Source organism: Syngnathoides biaculeatus, chromosome 16 (genome assembly GCF_019802595.1).
Source record: "Syngnathoides biaculeatus isolate LvHL_M chromosome 16, ASM1980259v1, whole genome shotgun sequence".
NCBI classification, from domain to species: Eukaryota; Metazoa; Chordata; class Actinopteri; order Syngnathiformes; family Syngnathidae; genus Syngnathoides; species Syngnathoides biaculeatus.
In genome coordinates, this window is record NC_084655.1 from 17,486,300 (window position 1) to 17,509,274 (window position 22,975).

Below are 22,975 nucleotides of genomic sequence, written 5' to 3' on the forward strand. Positions count from 1 at the left end.
CTGAAATAAGATTATTTTTGACACAGGAAGCACCAAAATAAGTCTGAATATAATATATAGACCCTTCCATTTTATTTGTCGCTTATCCTCACGCGGGTCGCAGGGAGTGCTGGAGCCTATCCCAGCTGTCCACGGGGTACATCTAGAACTGGTCATCGGCCTATCGCAGGGCACATCGAGACAAACAGTCACACTCACAATCACACCTAGGGGCAATTTAGAGTGTTCAATTAATGTTGCATGTTTTTGGGATGTAGGAAGAAATCGGAGTGCCTACAGAAAACCCACTCAGGCACGGGGAGAACACGCAAAATCCACACAGGCGGGGCCGGGATTGAACCCGGGACCCCAGAACTGTGAGGCCAACGCTTTGTCAGCTGAGCCACCATAATGTATACATAAAACTCTAAATCTTTCTAAGCTGTGGTTCTCAAATTGTGGCAACAGGTAGACAAAAGTTAAATCATGGAAATTTACGCGCCATGTGAAAAACAAATCTGTGCAGTTCATTAAAACTATTTTAATTTTTTAAAGCTATATTTAAAAAAATAGATTTCTAGCTATTTTCTTTCTCTTCACTCCATAATATACTCTGGAATACATATCCCTAGGTACCTATATTAATCCTGTCTGGTGGTGTTTCAAAAAAATGAACTTTTTTTTTTTTTTTAGTTTATTTTTTAATGCTCAGACGTCTTAAAAAGATGTGTAGAAGAGTGCCCCAAATTTTTTTTGAAACAAAGGAATTTACTATTATTATACTACTATTCCCAAGTTTTCAGTACTCATTTGTGTTTGACCTCACGTACTTTCTTTAGCGTGTTCCTACTGCTCTCCTTTGGACCGGCCAATAGGGCACCTGCTGCGATTGGAGCTGAAGAGTGGGGTCAAAGTTCAATGCTGTCAGCAGCCATTAAAGGCCGACAAAGTTGAACTTGTTGTTCTGATCTGCGAACAAGGCACGTCGTAGATGATTGAAAATTGCCTTCCGCCTCTTACCTCACAACTGAGCTAATTATTATAATAAATCACCCTCAAACCGAGTAGCAGACCCTATGACATGATGAGCGAGGATGAAATTAAACTAGTACTTTTACTTAAGTATCCATACTTCCGCTTACTGTAACCACAGCGTCTAACTACTTCTGCCACAAACATGCTATAAGGCACTTAGAAATTGTTTTAAATTATGAAATAGTCATGTCTCCTTTAAGACCACACGCAACAGTCACGCATAACGGTACCATGACGCGTCACCCGTTTTAGGTCACACGCCGACACTTCCTGTTGAGTATCTGTTCAGGTGCGTCACACCGGCGCAGGAAGTGGGTCAACGTCGGTCTACTTCTTGTTCGCCTCCCCATCCCAGCACAAAACCCCCCGCCCGAGCCGCTTTTTCTTTAAAAAATATTTTAATGCACCAATAATAAAGGGTCCAACGCATTAAACAAGATTGCAAATAATATTAAAACAAGAGGAAGAACCATACAAAATAAAAGTTGAAGGTATGTACATGTGTCCTGGTGTGGAGGGAGAAAGGGGGTGAAAGAGACATCTATTTACAACTCAGTGTGTTTCTACAAGAAACAAACACTTCTGTACATCCATTTTTTTTTCATCACTTCATCTGGGAAAGCAGACAAAAAAAGACTAATTTGGTCTTTTTTTACTACTCAACAGATAAACTTTGGACCAGTGCCCGTCGCCATTTTTTTCATTTGTATTTTTTTGTCAGTAAAAAATAACCTCTCGCTACCCCACCCCCCTTCTATTTGTTTTGTTTTTACGAAACAATGCAAAAATGAAGAAAATGAAGAAGAAGAAAAAAAAGTGCCTGTTAAAAACAGACTTGTGCAAACACACGGCGATAACAAAACCTGCAGGAATTTGGTAGAAATAATTCAGAATAAAAAGAAAGCGACAACACGGGAACAGCACCATAAAAACAATACGAGAACTAACTCAGGGAAGGCATTCCGTTTTTTTTTTGTTTCAAATTTGGAGATAACCTTTGGATCTGGGTCACACGGAAGCTTGAAATATGATTTTAGAACAGTAATATCAGATAATACGGACAGCAAAACAAACCCATCCCGAAACAAGGGGAACGCTTTTATAACAGAACGGGAACATGTCGGATTAAAAATTCTAAAACCCTGAATTTTGCGTTTGCCTTCCTTGTGCATGGAGAAGTGTGGATCTTCCGAGAGCTGGGTGGGGGGTGGGTGGAGCTCAAAATGGCCACCAAAGTGCAAGGTGTGGACATGGTTTTTTTTGTTTGTGTGTGTGTGGGGGGGCGGGGGTGGGGATGATGGCGACAGGAGAGTTAGTTGAGTGTACCGCGACAGTTCTCGGTGCCGCACAGGCATGGAATCTTGTTCTCCTCGAGTGGGAACTTGTAGTCGTACGTGATCTCCTCGTTGACGGCGATCGCCTGCTTGGAGTAGATGACGATCTTCTTCTGGGACTCAATGGTGATCACCTTGGCGTAGCAGTTGGGCTGTGGGGGTGAAATACACGACAGCATGACACCGTGTGATGCAAAAGTTCATTTGAAATAGTAGATCCATAAATTGCTAAGTAAATCAAATTTGAGTGACAAAAAAATGAAACTTCAAACCTAAAAAGAAAAAAAAAAATCAAGTGTTATAGTCACAGTTAAAAATAAGGGGCTTTTCTATGAGAAGGTATCAGGTCACCATGAGGCTGACAAATGGTGGACACCTTGTAAATCACACCCTCCGGCGATTGGTTGTCTTTCCTCATGCGCGGTGGTTTCTTGGAAATCTATTTAGAGGTATAGAATGGGGCTGGAGAAGCAGTTTTGGTTTTTTTCATAGAACATTTTACTAATATGTGAATGACGGTTTTATGAGTGACTGAAAATTGCAGACCCCCACTTAAATTCAGTGCTTAAATATCGGAAAACAATTTTTTATTTACCGTAATATCCGGCCTGCAAGCCACGACTTTTTTTTCCCCAAATGCTTTTAACCCTGCGGTTTATGCGGTGATGCGGCTAATTTGTGCATTTTTTCTAACAGCCCCAAGGGGGCACTCGAGCAGAAAAGGTAAGAGTGAGACTGGTAGAATATATGTGCCAAGCAAGTGACCTTTACCGGTATGGCCCTGTTAGAGCTGCGCTAGCGTGTTAATGTCATGTCCCAGTTATTTTTACCGGTATTTATTTATTTTTTTAACTGGCCTTGCTCGCGCGGCGCTAGCATTAGCGCTGCAGCGCTAGCGTTAAACTCTCTTTGTACCGTTCTTGTAAATATCTTGTGTTTCAATGTGGGCTTCAATGTGGGCACTTGCAGCTTTTACACAGCTACGGAGTATGTATGTACCAAATGGCATTTCCTTTACAAATGTACTAGGTGAGGCTTCTAACCAGGTGCGCTCTGTAGGCAGGGAATTACGGTACTTTGTAATGGATTCATCTCAAATGTTGCACATTTAATAGAAAATACATTTGTTAGAAAATACTTTAGTCAAATGGAATGAAACTTGGAAAAAAAATGAATGCACATTAAAATAAAAAAATGAACTGAACTGAATAAAAAAAAAAACGTGCTTTATTGTAATATGTTTGATTATTACATGTTTTAAATGTCGCACCTTATATTTGTATTCTATTCAGTGATTCGTTCACATATTAAGAGAACCTGCGGGCCACCAACACTTTGGGAATCACTCGTTTAAACTTAATATAGACAAATTCAAATCAGTTTTAGATAAGTGTTCACTATTGTGAGAATTTGCAATTCCAGTTTGGCCTCGGTCCCTAATCACCACTGTATACTCTAATAACCTAAATCATATGCTTAAAAATTAAATAATGTGGGCAAAGAGGACGACTGTACGGTAGACTACATAATTTCAAAATGAATTGAACATGAATGAGCGAGTGTATCCACTCACAGTGCAGCAGTGGTTGATAAAGCGTGCCAGGTTCCCACACTTGGTGGCATCGATGATTGTGTCGTGGTCCACTCGGAACAGGTAGCTGCTGCCGATGCCCTGCTGGGCGTAGCGCTTCTCCCGATTATCCGCCACCATCTGTTCGTGTCCGCACACATATTACATTAACGTTGACAGATGGCAATGGTGCTACATTGAAGTATTTGAAATAAGGCTCACCTGTCGTATGTTTTGACCCACATACTCGATGACCATCTCGTCGGCAGCGATGGCCTCCATGGCAAACAGACCCCACTCGTGGATCCTGCTGCGTCCGAATCGAAGCTTCTTCTTGCGGAACTGCACCACCACCACCACGATAAAAAAAAATAACATATTTAACTCATGTAGAAGCTCACAATTTTACTGTGAACTAATGCTGCGATTCCCCTGTTGTTCAATTTCACTTTTGTTCCCCGATTCATAGTCACAAATAAGTTATTTATTAAGGACAAATAATGTTCTTGTACAGGCAGTGTGAGAGAGCCCACCTCATCCCCAATTGTGGTACTTTTTATACACCCGAGCTACATGTACAAATATCATTTTTACTACAAGTGTAAAAGTGGCTTCTGATACAACCCAGAACGTGAAAAACTATAAGTGTGCCCTTTATACAGAACAGGGACCCTGAAAAAAGCTGGAAAATCGCACGAGAAGCCCATATTGAGGCTGTGTGGATTTAAAATGTGTAGAATTGTATATAAAAATAAATGTTATAAAATCAAAAATAAATAAATTATATAAAAAAAATAAAATTAAACAAAATATAACAAAGAAAAAATATTAATTAAATATTAATGTGAAAAAATAAACAATAGAACAATAATAATATAAAGTAAATAAAACATTTATTCTACTACATATTTAACAATCTCTGAGGTGTCTTGCATTTTCCATCCATCCTCAATCATTGAAAGATGTGTTATCATTTCCTTATTAGCACATTGTGCGCGGGCAAAAGTATGCTGCAACATTAGGTTACAAAAGCGACATTTTGAAAACGTCATGCGGTTTGAGGCTGTCTGGAAACGGACCCTGTTGCAGTGTGCGTGGTTATCGGCATGCATGTTTGCCGGCCGTACCTTTAGCTGATTGAGTTTGAGCAGGTCGGAGTCCATGACGGCCGGCGTGCCGATGACCGTGAGGAGCCGCCGCTGCTCTGATCGCCGCTCTGACAGCACGCGGTTGGTGCCCTTTAAGACAAAAACAAACAAATGTCTTCTAGAGGAGGATGTCGTGTTATCAGATGTTTTGCGGTGTCCTTGAGGTGGATGAAAGCCAAACAACCTTGACCCACATCCAAGGAGTTCAGTGAACTTGATGTGAAATCCCCAATAAAGCAGATAAGAGGGGAGAGAGAAGTCTTTCTGTTACAGTCAAATTTTAGTACATGCATTCATTACGGAGAGCTCTAGTTCCTGCTGTAGCAAAATGGCCCCACAAGAGAAATGGCTTCATTCTCAGAGAGTGGCCTCTCAGCAAATGTTGAGGCAGGGCTCATTTCAGTGTGGATAACGACATTTTCTTACCAGATTCATCCAGTGTCTTCAAAAGGTCTTTATTTTTTATTCTGGGGTTGAATTGTACATTTCAGACCAAAATACATTCATCTTTGGGATACAGAGCCCGTCTCCTTCTTGAGCGGCATGATGAATGGACATTCCTATGATGTTTATACTTGAAACAGGAGGGGTTTAGGCTGATTTGACTTCAGACAGTGAGACAAAAAAATGTGTTTTTGAACAGTACGCATAATCTTTTGGCTTCAAAAGTATCTATTCTACATCTCAATATCTCATTCATGACTCTACATAACAGTATGTCCAGTAACCAATGTTAATCAGGTATTAATAGTACATTTCTCTTGTGTCATCAATTTTCTAGTCAGAGCCTTCATGCTTGTTGTTAACCACAGTGTAAAGAAATGTTTATCTCCATTTGCAGATTGAAGTTGTCAAAATCGTTGCGATTACACATTTTAAAATTAAAGAACTTAAAAACTGCCTTCATTACGCTATATATTTTTTGTTTTTCAGTCTAACGTCAGATTTTTTTGAATGGAAAATGTCCACTGGCTCAATAAAAGTTGGCTAACAATGTTTTATCCATCCATTTTCTTTGCCACTTATCCTCACAAGGGTGGCGGGGAGTGCTGGAGCCTATCCCAGCTGTCAACGGGCAGGAGGCGGGGTACACCCTGAACTGGTCGCCACCCAATTGCAGGGCACATGGAGGCAAACAGCCGCAATCACAATCACATCTCGGGGCAATTTAGAGTCTCCAAACCGGAGTACCCGGAGAAAACCCACGCAGGCACGGGGAGGACATGCAAACTCCACACAGGCGGGGCCAGGGATTGAAGCTGGGCCCTCAGAACTGTCAGGCCAACGCTTTACCAGCTGATCCACCGTGCCAAAATGTTTTAGGTTATGGTTATTTTTAAAAAAAGTGTGCCCTGTGGTGTACTGTGTGAAGGGGCCCAAACTTACCGAGCTGTCGACATTCTCCACCTCCCGTATGACCTGCTCGGGAAGGTCCAAGTCCAGGTAGACGTCCTTCTCTTTACGGCTGATGGCGTAGTATCCTTCGCTCCTGGCGCAGCCAGTCACGTGCTCGCGCAGCTGCCCGTCCACATTCCTCTTCTTCCGTCGAGGGTTGGGCAAGTTGGTCAGTGCGGCTCAGCGCTAAGGTCAATATGTAGCACTAGCAATATGAGTGGAACACGAATTGGCAATGTACAACCCTTGGTCTTACAGTAAAGCGAGATAGACCGTGTGAGAAGGATATCAGTGTGCTGCACCCAGTGGGTGTCATTGAGCCAGTCAGAGTTGTGGTCATCCTGGAGCAGCTTCTCGTACGTGGTCTTCAGCAGCATCAGGTCCTCGCCGTCGAGGCCCGAATTCCAGATGTCGTACAGGATGGTCATCTGCTCGAACTTGCTGCGGTTCTCGTACTTTATCGCCGGCGGCTTGGGGGAAGGCAGGGGTTTGGCGGACATCACACCGGCCTCCTGGAGGAAGAGGCGCTCGCTCTTCCTCACGTCCTCCGCCATCACCGCAGATTCATCCTCCGAGTCGGTGCTTGTTAACTCCCCGGACTCCAGCTCCTCTACATCCACGTCCTCGTCCACGTCGGAGTCCTGCACACACCGAGGCAATGTCACTACAGTTTTGGTTCTACTACTTGTCTAACATGTTTGTGGATACTAGTGCTTTTTGAAGTGATCACTAGTGTTGTGGAGATTTAACACAAAAAAGGATGGTATTGGCGCTATAGACCTGTTCTATGGAATCACTTTGCATTACAATCAAGCCGACAAAAATGTTGACAAAAGTGCATTCCACTATATGTACAGTAAAAATCGTCAGTGGCTATGTGAATAAAATGTGAATGTACCTGTTGACATATCTCCATTAAAATCTCATCTGTTGTTTCTGCACTGTGGTAAAGCTTTCTGTACTGTATTTTAACATTTAGACCAAAACATGTGAACCATAACCTTTAATCTTGTGAAAATTTTCAGTTGTTCAGTCATTGTTTTTTTAATAAATTAACAAACACGACTGATTTAACTTAAGACACAATAGGAAGGCAGACTTTGTTCAAATTATTCTTTTGAAGGATCCCAACATTTTGTCATGTATTATTCGCCTAATTCTGAATATTTTTCCAATCTCCATTAGCTCATTAAGTACACAACTAACTATATTCAACCAAGAGAAAGTCTTTTGCTTCGTTTTGTTCTTAAGAACCAAAACAGGTACAAGACCGTCAATGAAGTGCACAGTTTGTTCAGAAATAAAGTTCAGTTAACTTGAGTTCGAAATTGAGCTTGAAATTTACTGTAATAAATTCAATCATAAGCTCAGTTGTTTAACTGTTATAGGGTATAAATAATGCTTTTATTGTTGCTTTATAGTGGGGATGGGGGGAAGAGAAAATTTTGGAAAAACATTTCACCACGACAAGATATGTTCCGACTGGAGAAAGATTGTATGATTTGACTTACTTAAAACCAACCAATGACTGAACTTGACTTGGTTGAAATTTTGTGGCGACTTGATCAAACTTTGATTCCCCCCCCCCCCACACACACACACACACAGGGACTTGGGATTTACTTGAGACTTGACGGTTATGACTTGAAACTTGCTTATATGTTGCACATTTAACTTACTCCCACCTCTGCTTAATTCTACTTTGTCCCTTCATTATACTTTGCCTAGTCTTATATATCTACGGTACTTCTTCTACATAGTGCCCTCTGGTGTTCAAACTGAGACACCACATTACTGAAATGGCCTGTTCTAGGCTACTTTATCAGATAAGTGTGCATCAAAACTTAGAAAAACGTGCAGCTGGATGTTAAAATGTTTCCATTTTTTTTTTTACATGTATACTTTTGGTTTCCTTTTTATGAATAAAGTAATTTTGCATAACTTAATGTGTTAACTGGATTGGTTCATTTAAGAGTAAAAGCACACACACCTCAAGTTTGTGTTTTTTTTGTTTCATGGCTGGCATCTCCTTCTGTAACTTTGTTGAAAGAATGTCCAGATTCTCCTTGTCTTTACTTCTCCTCTTTTTACTCTTCTCCATCTCTAGAGCTTTGCCCACCAGTGGCTTCTTGGCCGAAGGATGTGTAGCGCTGCCTTGGCTAGACTCCTCAGACAGCAAACCCAAATACTCCCCAGAATCGCCTCTTGGGGGAAGTGCCTCGCCGATGACCTCCTCAGGTGCCTCTAGCACCCCAGACATAGCATTGAGGTCAGCCGGGAGCAGGACGGAGGACTCCTGCTTGGAGGTGGTCTTCTTCTGGGAAGGTGGAGCTGAGAGGATGGGGGGTCTGCAGTAGTTGTGCTCCATGAAAACCACCAAGCTCTCCGGGCTCATGACACGCAGCAGAGCCTCCTCGGAGAAGAACCCAGCCTCCATCTTCTGCTCCTCAGCCTCGTCCGACGTCTCGGTCTCTTCTGAATCTCCGGCGTCTGGTTCCATCTTCAGGGCCACGTCAGCCAACACAGACAAGTCAGTGGTGGTGGCTGATGCCAACTGCAGCAAGCTGGATGCTCCGAGCTGCTCCCGGAGCCTCAGCCTCTGGTCTCTCTCATCCTCGTCTTCTTCTCGGAGGGACGTGGGACTGATGGTAGTCCGGGACTTTCCTCGAGGTCGCTTGCTGAGGGGAGACACAGGGGGTGCCTCCTCGAAGGCAATCCTGCACATAGAGGCATGGTCCAGTGGGAGGTTCTGGACAGTGCGGCACACCATGACAGCAGGGGCAAAGGATTTAGGGGAGTCTTTGCCTGAGCCCCGTTTCCCAGCAGCCTTGATGTGCGTGATCTGAGGGGAGACGCTTTTGGGCTCCTCCGAATCCACAGACCGTCCACATGGTGGCAAAATAAGAGCATTGCCCTCACCCGGTTTGGATGCGAAGGGAAGAAGCTGGATGCCATGAGCAGGACGCAGGACAGCAGCCCCGCGAGTGTCCAAGGGTCTGGTGGGCAAGAGGGGGGAAGCCTCGGCCGTTGGTTGCAAGGAAAGCGGGGACAGTGACGGCGGCAAAGATGATGAGAGAGCTTTGCTATCCTCCTCGGTAGAGAAGGAGACGGTCTTTCGGCGCTTTTTGAGAGGGGGGACAAGGACCACGGGGGATGGAGGACGAGGGTACGGAGGGGATGGTGGCCGCTTGGAAAGAGGTCCCGCTTGGCTGTCTTTGGCTCTACCTGGAAAACATTGCATACATTTTTTGTGAGATCCCAGGAGAGGAAAAAGCGCCAATCCGCATTTCTCAACTGTTAATATTTTCTAAGAATGACTAATTGAAATAAGGCTGCACCCACTTGAGTTTTCCCATAGATTGACCTGACACCGACTTAGTCAGACATTTTAAAGCAACAGCTGGTCTAAGACTTTCATTTCAAAGCTAAAGGGAAATAAAAGCCAAACTGAACTGCAGTGTTGTTGGATGTACAGTGTTACCTAAAATCACACTCGGATTTTGTATTTAAGTGTTCTGCAAGACACTTGGAAATTGTTTTAATATGAGTGAAAATTGCCTCTTTAAAGTTTCAGTATGTAAAATCATCACCCTGGACTTTAAAATCAAGTGGTGACTGAGAGCACACAAAATTTCTTATTTAAAGCAGCCTAATATGTTGACCCAGCACCACCAACTTCAATGGTTTATTATCAGTGGGCCAGCGATGAATATTACCAATAGTATTGGGACTAATATAAATGTAAAATGCTAAAAACATTTATGCACAGTGATTAATCATAAAACCCACAACATAGAAAAATATAATAATCCTTTTTCAAGTGCTGACGTATTAGAAAAACACTAAAAACCTACATCCTCAGCAGATCTACCACTTGGAAAAATGTAATAATCCTTTATCAAAATCAATCTTGGTTAACATTCATCTATTAATGGCTTTGACAGAATTTTCAGAAGGTGACATTGACTAAAGAAGACTCACCAATTTTGAGTTCTGCCTTTGTTAAAATCTTCCCCCTGATAAAAGTACAAAAGCAAAATTCCATCAGAAGTGTTTTTAGGACACACAAAACAAAGGTGTATTTATTTATTCTTATAAACAAGGTAACACACCGGCTGTCTTTTTCCATCGTGCTGTCCATGGTGGACTCATCCATGGTGTCCAGTCCGTCACTGTCGGGCCTCTCCCCTTCCTCCTCTTCGTCCTCGGAGGAGGACGAGGACAAGGACCCCGAAGAGGAAGAGCTCTCAGAGGACGAGGAGAGGCTCTCATCGTCGCTGTCAGCGCTCAGGGCATCGTCTGAAAAATAAGTAATACACCTTTTTGACTGTGGGTAATTCATAGTCATTGTGTTAATTTCTGTCTTAGAAGGAAGCGTTTGTCACAAATAACTGGCGAAAAAAGCCATGAATGAAACATATGGCCATGCGTGCATTGGACATTTTGGACGGTGGATTGTTTTCCTGTTTATTTCAATTGGCCAAAATAGAGGTTAATATAAATAGTCAGAGGTACAGTCGACTGTGCAGATCATGGATGTTACTGGCTGGATTATTTCTAATCATTCTGTTCATTTCTACCCTGCAAGGTAGCGGTTGTCATGAGTAAAGGGCGAGAGGAGCAACGGCACGAATCCTGACATTAAACATTGCCATGTGTGATGGAGTTGCAATGGATTTTTAAAAATGTATTCTGTCATTTTTTTTCTTGTGTGACTGCTAAATTCGATTGTGCATGATGGAGGTTAATATAAATAACTAGTGGGAGTTGCCATTGCATTAATCATAACATCGTGTGGTTAAAAAAAAAGCGTTATTTACCATCAGACTTGTCACTCGCCTCCACATCGTCATCATCCTAGGAAATAAAGTTAAAAGTAGCCATCAGAAAAGTAAGCTGAAATGCTAGCCTGTTGCTAGCAGCAAAGACAGCGCAACATCAAACCTTTTCAGAAGAGGAACCATCCGACGTCTCTTCTCCCTCGCTATCCAACTCCCAAGGTTTTCGACTCCTGGGCTTCTTTTTCCTCCTCTTGTTGTCCAGTCCCGCTCGGCTAGTATCCGGCATTCTCCCGTCAGCCGCTGAGAATAAGACACGAGTTTTAAGCAGACTGCTTCTGACATGACTTGACATAACATGACCTCGGCAAACCTTCGTCATCCTCATCGGGCGGGGTTGACGGTCGCGGCCTTTTCATGTCTCCTTCCATGAGTTCCTGAGGCTCTTTCCTCTTCACCTGCACATTTTTTTTTTTGCTTAGTGTTTATGTCATTTGTTGCACTCTCTGCGAGCACACATTTACCTTAAAGGATGGTAGCCTGAGTGCTCCCCGCAGGGAGAAGCCCTCCACACCACCGCTCTTGGCCCAGTCCACCAGAGACATGAGGGGCTCGCGAGGACGGTTTACTTTCTCTTCTTTTTTCTCCTCTTCACGGAAGGCTGCCATTGTCTGGAATGGCTGAAAGAAAGGGTTTAAAAAATAAAAAAAAATCATTTATTTTCTATTGCACATGGTGGCAGCTGACAACAGCCGTTGTATTAAGAGTGTGTATATGAGAGAGCGAGAGCGAGAATAAGAAAATTTAATTCAATATTTATGGATTAAAGGTACATCTCAATAAATTATAATATATTCATAAATTAAACAGTCAATGCAATTGAGAATTTTAGTATATTAATTCACACACAGAATTAATGTATTAATATATAAATTAAACATTTATTATAATTATTAATGAGAATATATTAATTCTAATTCATTGAGAAGTACCTGCAGTCCAGCGTCCCTGGAACCCTTGTTCACAGTCTTACTTTAGAATATATAACTCTTTACAGTATAGCGCTTAATAAAAAATACATTCATAAATTAGAACAAATAGTCTAATTTATTGAGATGGTATACCTAAATAATTTCCGCAACAGAAGCCTGCAGATTAATATAGAAATGATTTATTAACTGGAAAATGCAATAGGGACATAGCCACGAAATTCTAGTACAAATGAGGTTGCAACAATCTGTCCATGTCTGCCATGGAATTTTGACTGGATTATTTCACGTTTGGTATATTTCTCTTGTGCAAGGTATGGATTATCATGAATAATTGGATACAAAGGAGTCATCGCCTTAATTGTAGACAAATACAACTAATACAACAAATAAAACAAATATGGAAAAGTGACCAAAAACTAAAAACATGAACAATTCCTTACCTTAGCCTTGGTTTCCTTTCTGTCCCACCACTCGTCAAACGTGGCGAAGGCGATGTTCTCCACCATCTTGCGGTTCAGGTCCCTCTGCATTATGTTTTTCATCTCCTGGATGAGCGTGGCGAGTGCCATCTGCACGGTAGTTTCGTGAGGATTCTCGGGCAGCACGGATATCTCCTCGGTGGGGGTCTGGTACTCGCCACCCTCACCGGGCGGCAATGTGCCGTAGGTGGGCAGCGGCATGTAGGAGGGGTAGTGTGCAGCCAAAATGTGCGGCGGCCATCCCGTGTGTGGAGGGGGGAGGTGTGACGGAGGCGGCAACTGGTTACCGTGGGGGTCAGTGTAAGGGAAGGGAGGCATGTGGGGAGGCATATAGCGGTGATCCTGCTCGTAGTGTGCAGCTGCCCCGCTCCCCTCTTGTTCCATGTAAGGGTGGTGTGGGTGTGGCAGTGAGTGCAGGGGGTAGGAGGAGTAGTCTCCTGTGGCGGCCTCGCCCGGGCCCGTCGTGCCGTTCGACGATGCCATGCGCAGCTGGTGCAGGCGACTGAGCATGTGCGTCTGCATCTGGAAGGACATGGGCGCGCCACCGGTGTATTGATTCATCAGCTCCATTGAGCTGGCATAGTCATACATGTGGTGGGGCATGGGCGGAGGATATTCAGGGTGCAGCTCCATGAGGGGCGGCGGCGGAATCCCAGGAGGCGGGGGCGGCTGCAGTGAGTATCCCGGCGGTGGCGGGGGTGGCAGGTGAGGCGGGTAGGAGGGGATAGGCGGTTGCACAGAGGTGCCAAAGTGCTGTGCCGACTCAGAGATGGGCGGGTGCGACGACGAGGGGTCTGTTGTCTGTGATGGCATAGCCGCCTGGGAGGACGACGGCGAGGAGCAGGTGTTGATGGAGGACTGGTGGGTCGTCACCGTCGTGATTGACACCTCGCCCTCCTCCTCATCCGAGATTTCCATGTCTTCACCCGAGGAATGAGGGGAGGACTGAAAGGAAACACGGATATTTAATACTGGAATGGATTTAATTGCTTCAGAAATTTACAAAGATTCTCTCCATTCATTTAGGAATTTAAAAAAGGAAAATGATTTATTCTGGGGAAAATAAAATTTTCGGAATGTGAAAAATATTTTCGAAAATGTGATGAGTTGTTTGAATGTTTTGAATTGGTCAAGAAACGTGGAAGGATTGGTGGAGGTGTAAAATATCTCCATAATTTAGGAATTTTGTCAGGGAAAATTTGAGAATTTGGGCAATGTGCAAAATAACTTCCAAAATGTCCCAAATGAACTGAATAGTTTAAAATTTAAAAGGTTTTAACAGTTAATTGAATAGAAAAAAATGCAGAAGGATGATTTAAATCTTCAAATAGTCTCCATGCATTCAAATGGAACCACCATTGGATTTCCATTTTTTTCCCCTACTGCATGGGAGCAACCACATATCTGACAAGAATTTTTTTCAAGATTCACGCATTTAATGATATTTTTAAGGAGAACGCGCTTAACCTGAATCCTGGGTCAGTCCTGTGATTGACAGGTGAAATGCCCGCCCTTGTGACAGTGAACAAAATAACTGACGGCCGAATGACAAGTGATTACCTGACTCTGTCCATTGTAAGGTGGCGTGTGCGCTCCTGTCCTGTTCCGTGCGTCGGTGCTCTGGTCCTGCGTCGACTCCTCCGGGGTGCCTTCCGTCTGAGCAGGGCCGACCGGCGGCAAGGGCTCTTCCGGGGGCGGGATATGAGGAGAGTACGTGGAAGAAGATGGCGTGGAAGCTGGTGGCTTGGGGGGACTCTTACGACCGTCGGCGTCTTTACCTCGTTTCCTGAGGCTGTCTCGCTCACGATCTCCTTTGCCCCTCTCCTTGTCCCTGCCATTGCCTGCTTGGTCAGTGCCCGTGAGCTCCACTGAGTCATCACCAGCTCGCCCTCTTTTCGCCCCACCTTCTGATCGTGTACCCCTCTGCTTCTCCACCTCCTCTTCCTCATCGGAAGCAAGGAAGGAGAACTTGGCCTTCTGCTCCTTGAGGAGCATCTCAATGCGCGAGTCCAGGCTGCTGCTATGGTAGGCAAATGGCAAGCTTTCATTGGTGGAATCCGGCTCCGGGGAGGCAGAACCACGCTGGCGGCCTGATGGCAAGCTACCGGATGTGGGAGGCTGCTGGGGGAGGGATGTGGAGGAAGGTGAAGTGGATAAGGAGGTGATGGAAGAATGGGAGGGGGACAAAGGGGGTGGGGTCTTTGGCGGAACCGGTGGCGTGCTGGGACGCCGTTTGGGCTTGGTCCATTGCTCCTCTCGGGTGGGACTGTCCTGGTTGAAATCAAGTGCACCCAGCGTCTCGGCAACAGCTGCAGCAATGACTGATGCCGGGGGCAGTGGCGGTGGAGGTGGGGGAAGGGGTGGCGGAAGGGCACCCACTGAAGGTGCAGGGCCCCTCTCTGGGAGAGTCGTGGCCCCCAGACGATTGGATGCATCCAATCCCTGAGGAGGGGTAGGGGCGGGCTCTTTGGAGGAAGAATACGTGGAGTAGGACGAAGGTGGGGGTGACATACTGTTGGAGGAAGAGCGGTACGAGTTAGAATTGTATCTGGGGTCGGAGTTTCCGGAGTAGTCTCCATCACGCTCTCGGTCCCTGTCGCGGTCGTGGCTGCTCTTCCTGCGGCTGCTATGGTGGTTGTGCGAGTGGTGGTGGTTGCGGTGCCGCTGGTGACCGTGGTCGCCTGAGCGCGGGCCCACACGCTCACGCCGGTAGCCACGCTCATCTCGGCGGTCTGAGTGATGGTGCGAATGATGGGAATGATACTTCAGTGAGGAGGAGTTGCCATCATGCTGGTGATGGTATGATGCCCGCCTGGAGATGCCGCCCACCGCCCCATAACGCCCTCCCGAGTCTCTGTCCCGGTCCCGCTCAGTCATGACAGGCTGCTCATACTGGGACCCTGGAGGCAGTGGGTGCATGGGAGAGTGGTGGACCATGTGGGGGCCGGGTCCTCCCGCATTATGGTACGGCGGGTAGCAGGGCGGCTCGTTGGGACGGTAAGAGGCAGCAGGAAGGTACCCGGGACGACCTCGGTGGTAAAGCGAAGGTTCATGGACGTCCTCGGAGTAGCGGGACACTTTAAATCCGCCGCCGACTGTGGATGAAACAGCAGATGAGGAGGAGGAGGAAGGCAGCATGTCCTGAGGGGGGTAACCGCTTCCCAAAGTGCCTGAGTTGTAACCACTGTGCCTGTCAGCAAGAAAAGTAAGAGTTAAAATCTTAGCTATGCGCCCGCTGTGTTACCACACAGTTAAATCAAAACAAAAGCGCAAACAAGCAAGAAAATGTTAGTAAGGAAAACACGTTTGTTTTTTTCTCCTGGTCTGGTGCACCCCTTGACTTTGATAGCTTTCTTCACTCTTTTTCAGCTTTATTTTTTTTTTTTTTAATTCTGTTCATATTCAACCTTTTAATATCATGTAGACAGCAATCTTTTCTCACATTTTTGTAGTAAAAGTCAACTACAATAAAAATAGTAATGATTATACGAGACTCCCATTTTTACCACTTTTAACGTGATATGCCTTCAGTACCCACCAAAGTTTAGGAATCCCTGAGCTCGAGTGTTATTAATGTTTTATCTTTTTCCAAAGTAGCTCTGCTAACAAGCTAGCACAGCTACTTGACCCGACAACCCACCTGGCACCGGAATAGCCGGACTCCTGAGAGAACGGCGTCCCGGATCTGGAGCTGTATGGTGTCCCAGTCTGCGAGGATGCTGAGGACCCCGAGGTGTAAGGGCCTGTCACGGAGGAGGAAGAGGGAGGGGTGTCCAGGCGTTGCTCGCCGAAACCGGTATCTGCAGAGCCAGGGGTGATGTTTCCGGACTTTAGGGCTTGCTGGACGCCCGCTGCCAATACGGCCAGCTCGCTGGAGAGACGGCGGCGGATATCCGCAGCCTGCACAGGAAGGAATATGTTAGGGTTTGGAAGTTAAATCAAATATTCTATTTATCACGGTTACCACATCAGGCTGTGGCTGTGCAGGGTTCTGTGGTGTGAGGCAGTCCACTAACGCCTTGCCCCCCAGGGGGACCGTTTGGGGCGTGTAGGAACCATTCACAATCAGGTCATAATACTTCTGCCTCTGCTGGCCTGTAGAACAAAAAATAAAAAAAAAATTTCCCCCTCTCACCAATGCAATGTCATGGAAAAAAACTCGACCATCCTTGTTTCTTTGGTTTATTTTTAATGCCTGGTACACCTAAAAGCTACATTATGTGAAGAATACAATCAAGACAAAAAAGCAGCTGATTCCATTAAACATTTATTCGTACTGTATGTTCGATACAGCAAAGTTGGGTCTTGCGGCATATGCAACTGCCATCTATCTATCTGTTGTCAAGGGCTTCATATTAATATAGGCTTACCGGCGAAAAATAACCCAGTGAGAAATTCAAATTAAAGCCTGTAAAAAAGACTTGACTATTGTAGTATGTACATCATATACTTTATTTAACATGCAACTCTGTCAAAGGGATCATATTTTTTATCTGGGTTTGTCAGAGACATAACTTCATGGCGAAGAAAATAATGGGAGTCAAGGAAATGTGATGTAAGTTTAAAATTGTTGTAAGCAAATTAGCAACTCCAAAAGAAGCTACTTGACTAATGAGTACTCATTTAAAAAGAAAAGGACAATTAATCAGTCATCGATTTCTTTTCTCTGCCAAACATCGGAATTTGGACTGGCCAAAAAAAAAAAAAAAAAAAAAAAAAAAAAAAAAAAAAAAAAAACATCAGTCAGGCCCTGATAACAATAACTGCAAAACGTTTGGTCGCACTGTGATCATACATGGATGTATCGGAATTGGAGGCCCAAACTGTAGAGTTGTAAGGGGCGTGTCGCGGTTCTGCCAATTCAAAGAGACTTGTTTTATAGTATGATTTTCAGTTTTACTATTGTATTGTTCCAGGCTTACTAGCTATACCTTTATTGAAAATTCCCAAAGTGTGAGTGCACCAGTGCCATCCTAGGGGTCTCATGAGGTGAAAAGGGTAATGAAGGTGTTTTTGTATAATAATTACACATTTTAAATAACAGCATGGATTGATTTTGTTTTGGCTTTTCCTTTCCCAATATGCAAACGGGCAAAGAGCAGTCACCCCCATCAGGAGGGTATTAGATTAAAAAATTAACATTGGCAGTGAGGCATAATATTTTCACTTCCAATTAGAGCATCAAAACGTATATATATTTTAACTTTGTGTGTAGGGCTGACTGGGGTTGTGCCAACAGTGCCCCAGACTCACCTTTGATGTCCAGCTGTGCATGTATAATGTTGCCCATGACGGAGGTGTTGTCTAGCTGCTTGACTGTATCCTTGGCACCGCGTGTGCTGGTGAACAGCACCCGGGCCAGGCCTAGGTGCTTCCTGGTTTTGGGGTGGAAAAGGATTTCCATCTCCTCCACTTCGCCAAACTTGGCACACATCTCGGCCAAAAAGGGCTCCTTGATGTTGTCGTTGAGCCGGGCGAAAGTTACCTCCTTTAGGGGGATCGGACCCACGTAGAACTCATCCAGCTGTGCATCAGGGAGAAAAAACACAGGACGAGAGATGCATCGGACTGAGCAAGTTTGAGATGTGTGCTACTTTCCTCACCTTAAACTTTGGCACTGGCAGCACCATCTCTGAATACCTGGACCATAATCTGCGCGGTCTCGGGTCCCGCAGTTCACCCACGGGTGGGAATCCAGAGTCCTGGTGACATATGTTCAGAAGAGGCTTTGAAGTGCACTATATTTAATGTCTGCCGCGCACACAGCGATGCAGGTTAACAAGATGGAAAAGGACAATCAAGGTACAGTCGGCAATTGACCCTTGTGGACCGACTAACAATCACAAACCTGCTGGTGTCTTGGGCGAGAAACAACATTTAAATTATTTTGTTAATCCACAAATAAATAAATAAGAATCATTGCAAATCCTCACAGGATATTGTGAACAAATTTAAACCTTTTCATATATCGGGTTTGTTGGTATGCCGTGAGATTTTTCAAATGGAAGATATGTGCCTCGGGTGAATAAAGGTCGGGAATCACTGAACTTGTTAATCGCACTACACCACATCACTTTTGAGACACTGCCACACAATCGACTCTGACCAAAATGGTTGTACATGCGACCCTTTTTCAGTGCGCGAGTATAAATTCAATATGGTTGCAAATTTAAATGCTACCCTAAGACAGTATCACTATATAAAACATGGTGGTTGAAAGTCGTCTTTTTGGTGGTTGAAAGAGCACCTTATCGTTACTATAAACTGCCAAGAGATGCACGCACATTCAGCCTCGTGTCGTCGGGCAAGACAGTGTCGCTGAAAAGGACGCATATGATATTGGTACCCACTCAGATTCATAATGACATACATCGAGCCGTACCCTCCACATTTTTTTTTAACTCACCCGCTCGTCCTGAAGTCGGATCTCCAACTTGACAAGGGATACAAATCTTACAAGCCCGACATGGAACTCATGCAATCGACTTCTCACGTGTAAAACTATCTGTACAGTTAGATGTTTTGTTGTACATTTTTAGGGTAAGAAGCGCTGGGATCATAGAATCCATAAATCATTAAAATTTCAACTCACAAAGTCAGATATACCATCACCATATCACTTCATGAGTGTGTCTCGCTAACCACACTGGAAAACACGAGATGTTTGACAAATTGACATTGGGCTCAGATATTTGTAATTTTATCTCTACTTAGCTAGATATGTTTTGTGACATGTACCTTCCCCCAAAAAATAATAAATCAGTGGAAATCAATAATTATAATGGTCGAGCCCTACTTTTAACAGGAGACTGACTGAATCAAGTGACAGCCCAGAGTATCCAATGATGAACAGCAAATTAGCTGGTAGATTACTAAAGTGTCTGTACAGAAAATAACAGCGCCACAGTAACCACACTCGCTCAAAAACCAGAAATGAATCAGTACTTCACCGTATATGTCAGCCAGTAAGCAGAACCTATAAGGTCAAAAGTGTGTGTGTGTGTGTGTGTATATATATATATATATATATATATATATAATATATATATATATATATATATATATATATATATATATATACACACACATACATATATATATACACACACATACATATATATATACACACACATACATACATATATATACATATATATATATACACACATACATACATATATACACATACATATATACACACACAACAGCAATATTATTTTAGATCTACATAATAAATGATTGCAAAATTGCTTTTTTAACCATTTAAATTTGCTATAGAACATTGTAACATTCATAAATACTTCCATTATAATTCTACACTTAAGTGTATATTGCAAAATATACCAATATGGTGAAGTGACACAATTTATTAATTAAAATTAATTTAAAGCCATATCGGTGAGGCTTAAATTTCATCTAGTTCAGTCTGTTTGCAGCAGGTTTAATTAAAACTAGTTAAAGAAGCACTCACAAGGTTGAACTACAGTTTGATCAGCTTAAAGCTAGCCAGCACAGATGTGTAAAGTCAATTAAAATGCTAGGTGACACCAGTATTCACAAAACAATAGCGAACTGGATGGAAGAGAGCAAAAGTTGCTGGAATTATGGCATGCACTGCCATGTTTGTACAACTGCAGTGCCAGGGGGTTCGTAAACAGAGTAATGAAAAAGCCGTGCGTGTCAAGGTTTGTTATTTTGCAGTCAGTTGAGGATCATCAATTAGGCATGCGAGCAGCAGTCCATCTATCCATTTTCTACACTGCTCACCCTTCTCAGGGTCACGGGGAGCTGGAGTCTTTTCCAAAGCCAGCGTGACTACACCCTAGACTGGTCACCAATCAGTCAAAAGGCAGATATAAAAACAGACGACCATTCACGTTCACAGTGTCACTAAGCAGCAGATGAACCCACGATGCCTGCACCGAATGCCATCTGCAACTCAATTGTACTTGGTCATGTCACTTTGTGTGGCTTTAAGATACAAAATTCTAAAACACTCACAGGCACACTGAAATGCACTCCATCGTATCTGTAGATCTTCTGCGCCACCCGTCTGATAGCGGGGTCCTGGACAAGTTTGAAGCTCGTCCACTGCAAACTCACAGCTTTTTGTGCGTCTGCGCCGCTGTCTGGATCCATCCTACAGCTGCAAAAACATGTGTGTTGACATGGTGTCTCGGGATTGAAACACACAAGCATGTCAGTGCATGACTTTGGACTGGCAATATGAAACTAAATGCATATAAGAGACAAACCCAGGAACGGACAAGGTTGAACCGTGAATAGTAACTACTCGTGTTTCGTAAATAGATACGGTGAAAAGCACAGAAGACGATAGTTTACTGACGTTTGCCGCTCCGAATAAGACGCTGTCAAAACAATGACCAAGTTACGTCACAGAGCACTAGTTTAGTTGAGCTAGCTATGCTAACATGCTAACAAGAAGAGACAAAGCTGAACTCTCCACCCAAGTGTTCATAATTGGCAAAACTCGAATCGGGTTCTTAATTGGGCCATGCAAAAGATATTATAAGCGATTCGGGTGGAACACAACAGCGGCAAATTAGTTAGCTTTTTTTTGCTAATGCTAACTCAAGTTATCGCGAACGTCGGCTAATGCTAAAGTAGCATAAGCGTCAACTCGGGAAGCCAAACTGCTCATAATAGCAACACTCAGTACTCAGTAATATACTGTAACCAGCAGCCGAGTTGTCCAAGACTTTCCGGGACTCTAGGGTTTGGTTTCCACCCGAAAATACAACACTCCCGCCTCCGAGAGTACTAGAGCCCGCTCATCTGAGGGTAGCAGCCCGCCCGCCGCCAGGCCCGCCCGGGCAACAAGAAAAACAGTCCACCCACCAAAACACAAACGGGACAGCTGCGAGCCGTAGGCTCAAACGAAAGTAGCCTGTGGAAACGACCCTGCTAACATTCCGGTTGGTAGTCGCTGCAAACGCAAGCCCCTGCGAGGCACCAGGGAGTTGTTTTTTGCGTTTAATAGCCCAATATTGTGGAGAGAGCGGCCATCGCGTAACAAACCTGAACGCCTCGCCTGTTCTCCATCTGGCTAAGCGAACACAGCAGGCGAGTTCTGATACGCATTTTCCACTCAAAAAATATAAAGATTAAATGAAAAAAACGTCATCACAGCTATCATGCCAACTAAAATCAAAACCACTTTAAATTAGATATTTTTATGCAAATGACGTGAATATTATTCTGATAGATGTATTTCACATAAACTATAACGTTGAAACACAATCGAATCTGCTCTTTGAAATAGAAAAAAATGGAGCGTCCTCTAGCGGCTATTTGTCGGAATTCAAAGCGCAAATACAATTAATAACTAATCACAACTGTGTTTCTAAAAGTGACAATTTTTAATATTGTTTTGATCACATTTTCATGTAATCCAATGTTAGATCTAATTTTCGCTTTTCACTCAAAAGAGTGTTTGGACAGCGTCCTTTTACTGCGCGCACCAATAATATTAGTATACTATTAACGTAGTCAATAAGATTTGTCTAAATGAATGATTCTAATTTTTATGAGGTAAAGAATGACATTGAAACTAATGATCGAATCTGTATTTTTGGGTCATCAGATGCAACAAAATATCGTCCTAAAAAAGAAGAAAAAGTCCTAAAAAAATAAAAAGGCCGGGAAAAAAACGGAACATACCAAATTGTCTAATAAATCATTTCCGACTAAATAAGCTTAATAATCATTCCAACCGAATAGATATGCTTTGAAAAGTACACTTAATGTCTTAGCTCTTAAAAAATGAGTTAAAAAAACTATAATGAAGATATTAAATACAATTATGTATTTTTAAATGTAAATGTCTGTTACTAAAACGACAAGGCTTTGATAATCATATCAATGCCACTTTGTTGTATGCAGTGGATCACTCCATACTAAATTTTGCACATGCATAGGTGTTTACCTATTCCCAGATTTGTAGAATTTTCATTTTTTTCCCCATTTCAGCGGGGCTGCCCACCCTCCTAATGCAATTATAATGAGGATCATTGAGTTTTCACTATTCAGGGTCTTGTCCCATTCTGCCACAGATAGCGAGGGATGATTGTCCATGCAATATATTGTAATATGATCATCTTGTTCATGTGGAAGAGTGGTGCTGTGATGACACCAAATTTAGTTCAGTGTGCTGACACAATAGTTAAATTTAGCAACCCACCACACCCTTTCCAGTCATCCTTTTCGAGCAGATAGACGTCTCCCTGTCAATAAAACAAGACCAG

At 43.6% G+C, this 22,975-nt stretch overlaps 1 protein-coding gene across 4 annotated transcripts; it reads right to left on the reverse strand.

The window, feature by feature from the left end:
• Nucleotides 1–1,399: 1,399 nt before the first annotated feature.
• setd1a (SET domain containing 1A, histone lysine methyltransferase) lies at nucleotides 1,400–21,906 on the reverse strand. 4 transcript variants are annotated; one of them, XM_061845178.1, is made up of 21 exons: nucleotides 21,750–21,906; nucleotides 20,712–20,856; nucleotides 18,314–18,412; nucleotides 17,964–18,234; nucleotides 16,678–16,805; nucleotides 16,351–16,610; nucleotides 14,271–15,900; nucleotides 12,672–13,655; nucleotides 11,764–11,919; nucleotides 11,613–11,697; nucleotides 11,406–11,542; nucleotides 11,282–11,318; nucleotides 10,574–10,760; nucleotides 10,443–10,477; nucleotides 8,452–9,686; nucleotides 6,751–7,102; nucleotides 6,453–6,634; nucleotides 5,046–5,156; nucleotides 4,141–4,260; nucleotides 3,922–4,059; nucleotides 1,400–2,500 (listed from the first exon to the last, which is right to left on the reverse strand). In XM_061845178.1, exons 2-21 carry the CDS (start codon nucleotides 20,847–20,849, stop codon nucleotides 2,327–2,329), a joined length of 6,459 nt encoding a protein of 2,152 aa, XP_061701162.1. In that variant the 5' UTR covers nucleotides 20,850–20,856; nucleotides 21,750–21,906; the 3' UTR covers nucleotides 1,400–2,326. The 4 variants fall into 4 exon arrangements, with proteins under 4 accessions (XP_061701162.1, XP_061701159.1, XP_061701160.1 ...); XM_061845175.1 differs by having other exon boundaries at nucleotides 16,675–16,805; XM_061845176.1 differs by lacking the exon at nucleotides 21,750–21,906 and adding an exon at nucleotides 21,570–21,743 and having other exon boundaries at nucleotides 16,675–16,805.
• Between the last annotated feature and the right edge of the window lie 1,069 nt (nucleotides 21,907–22,975).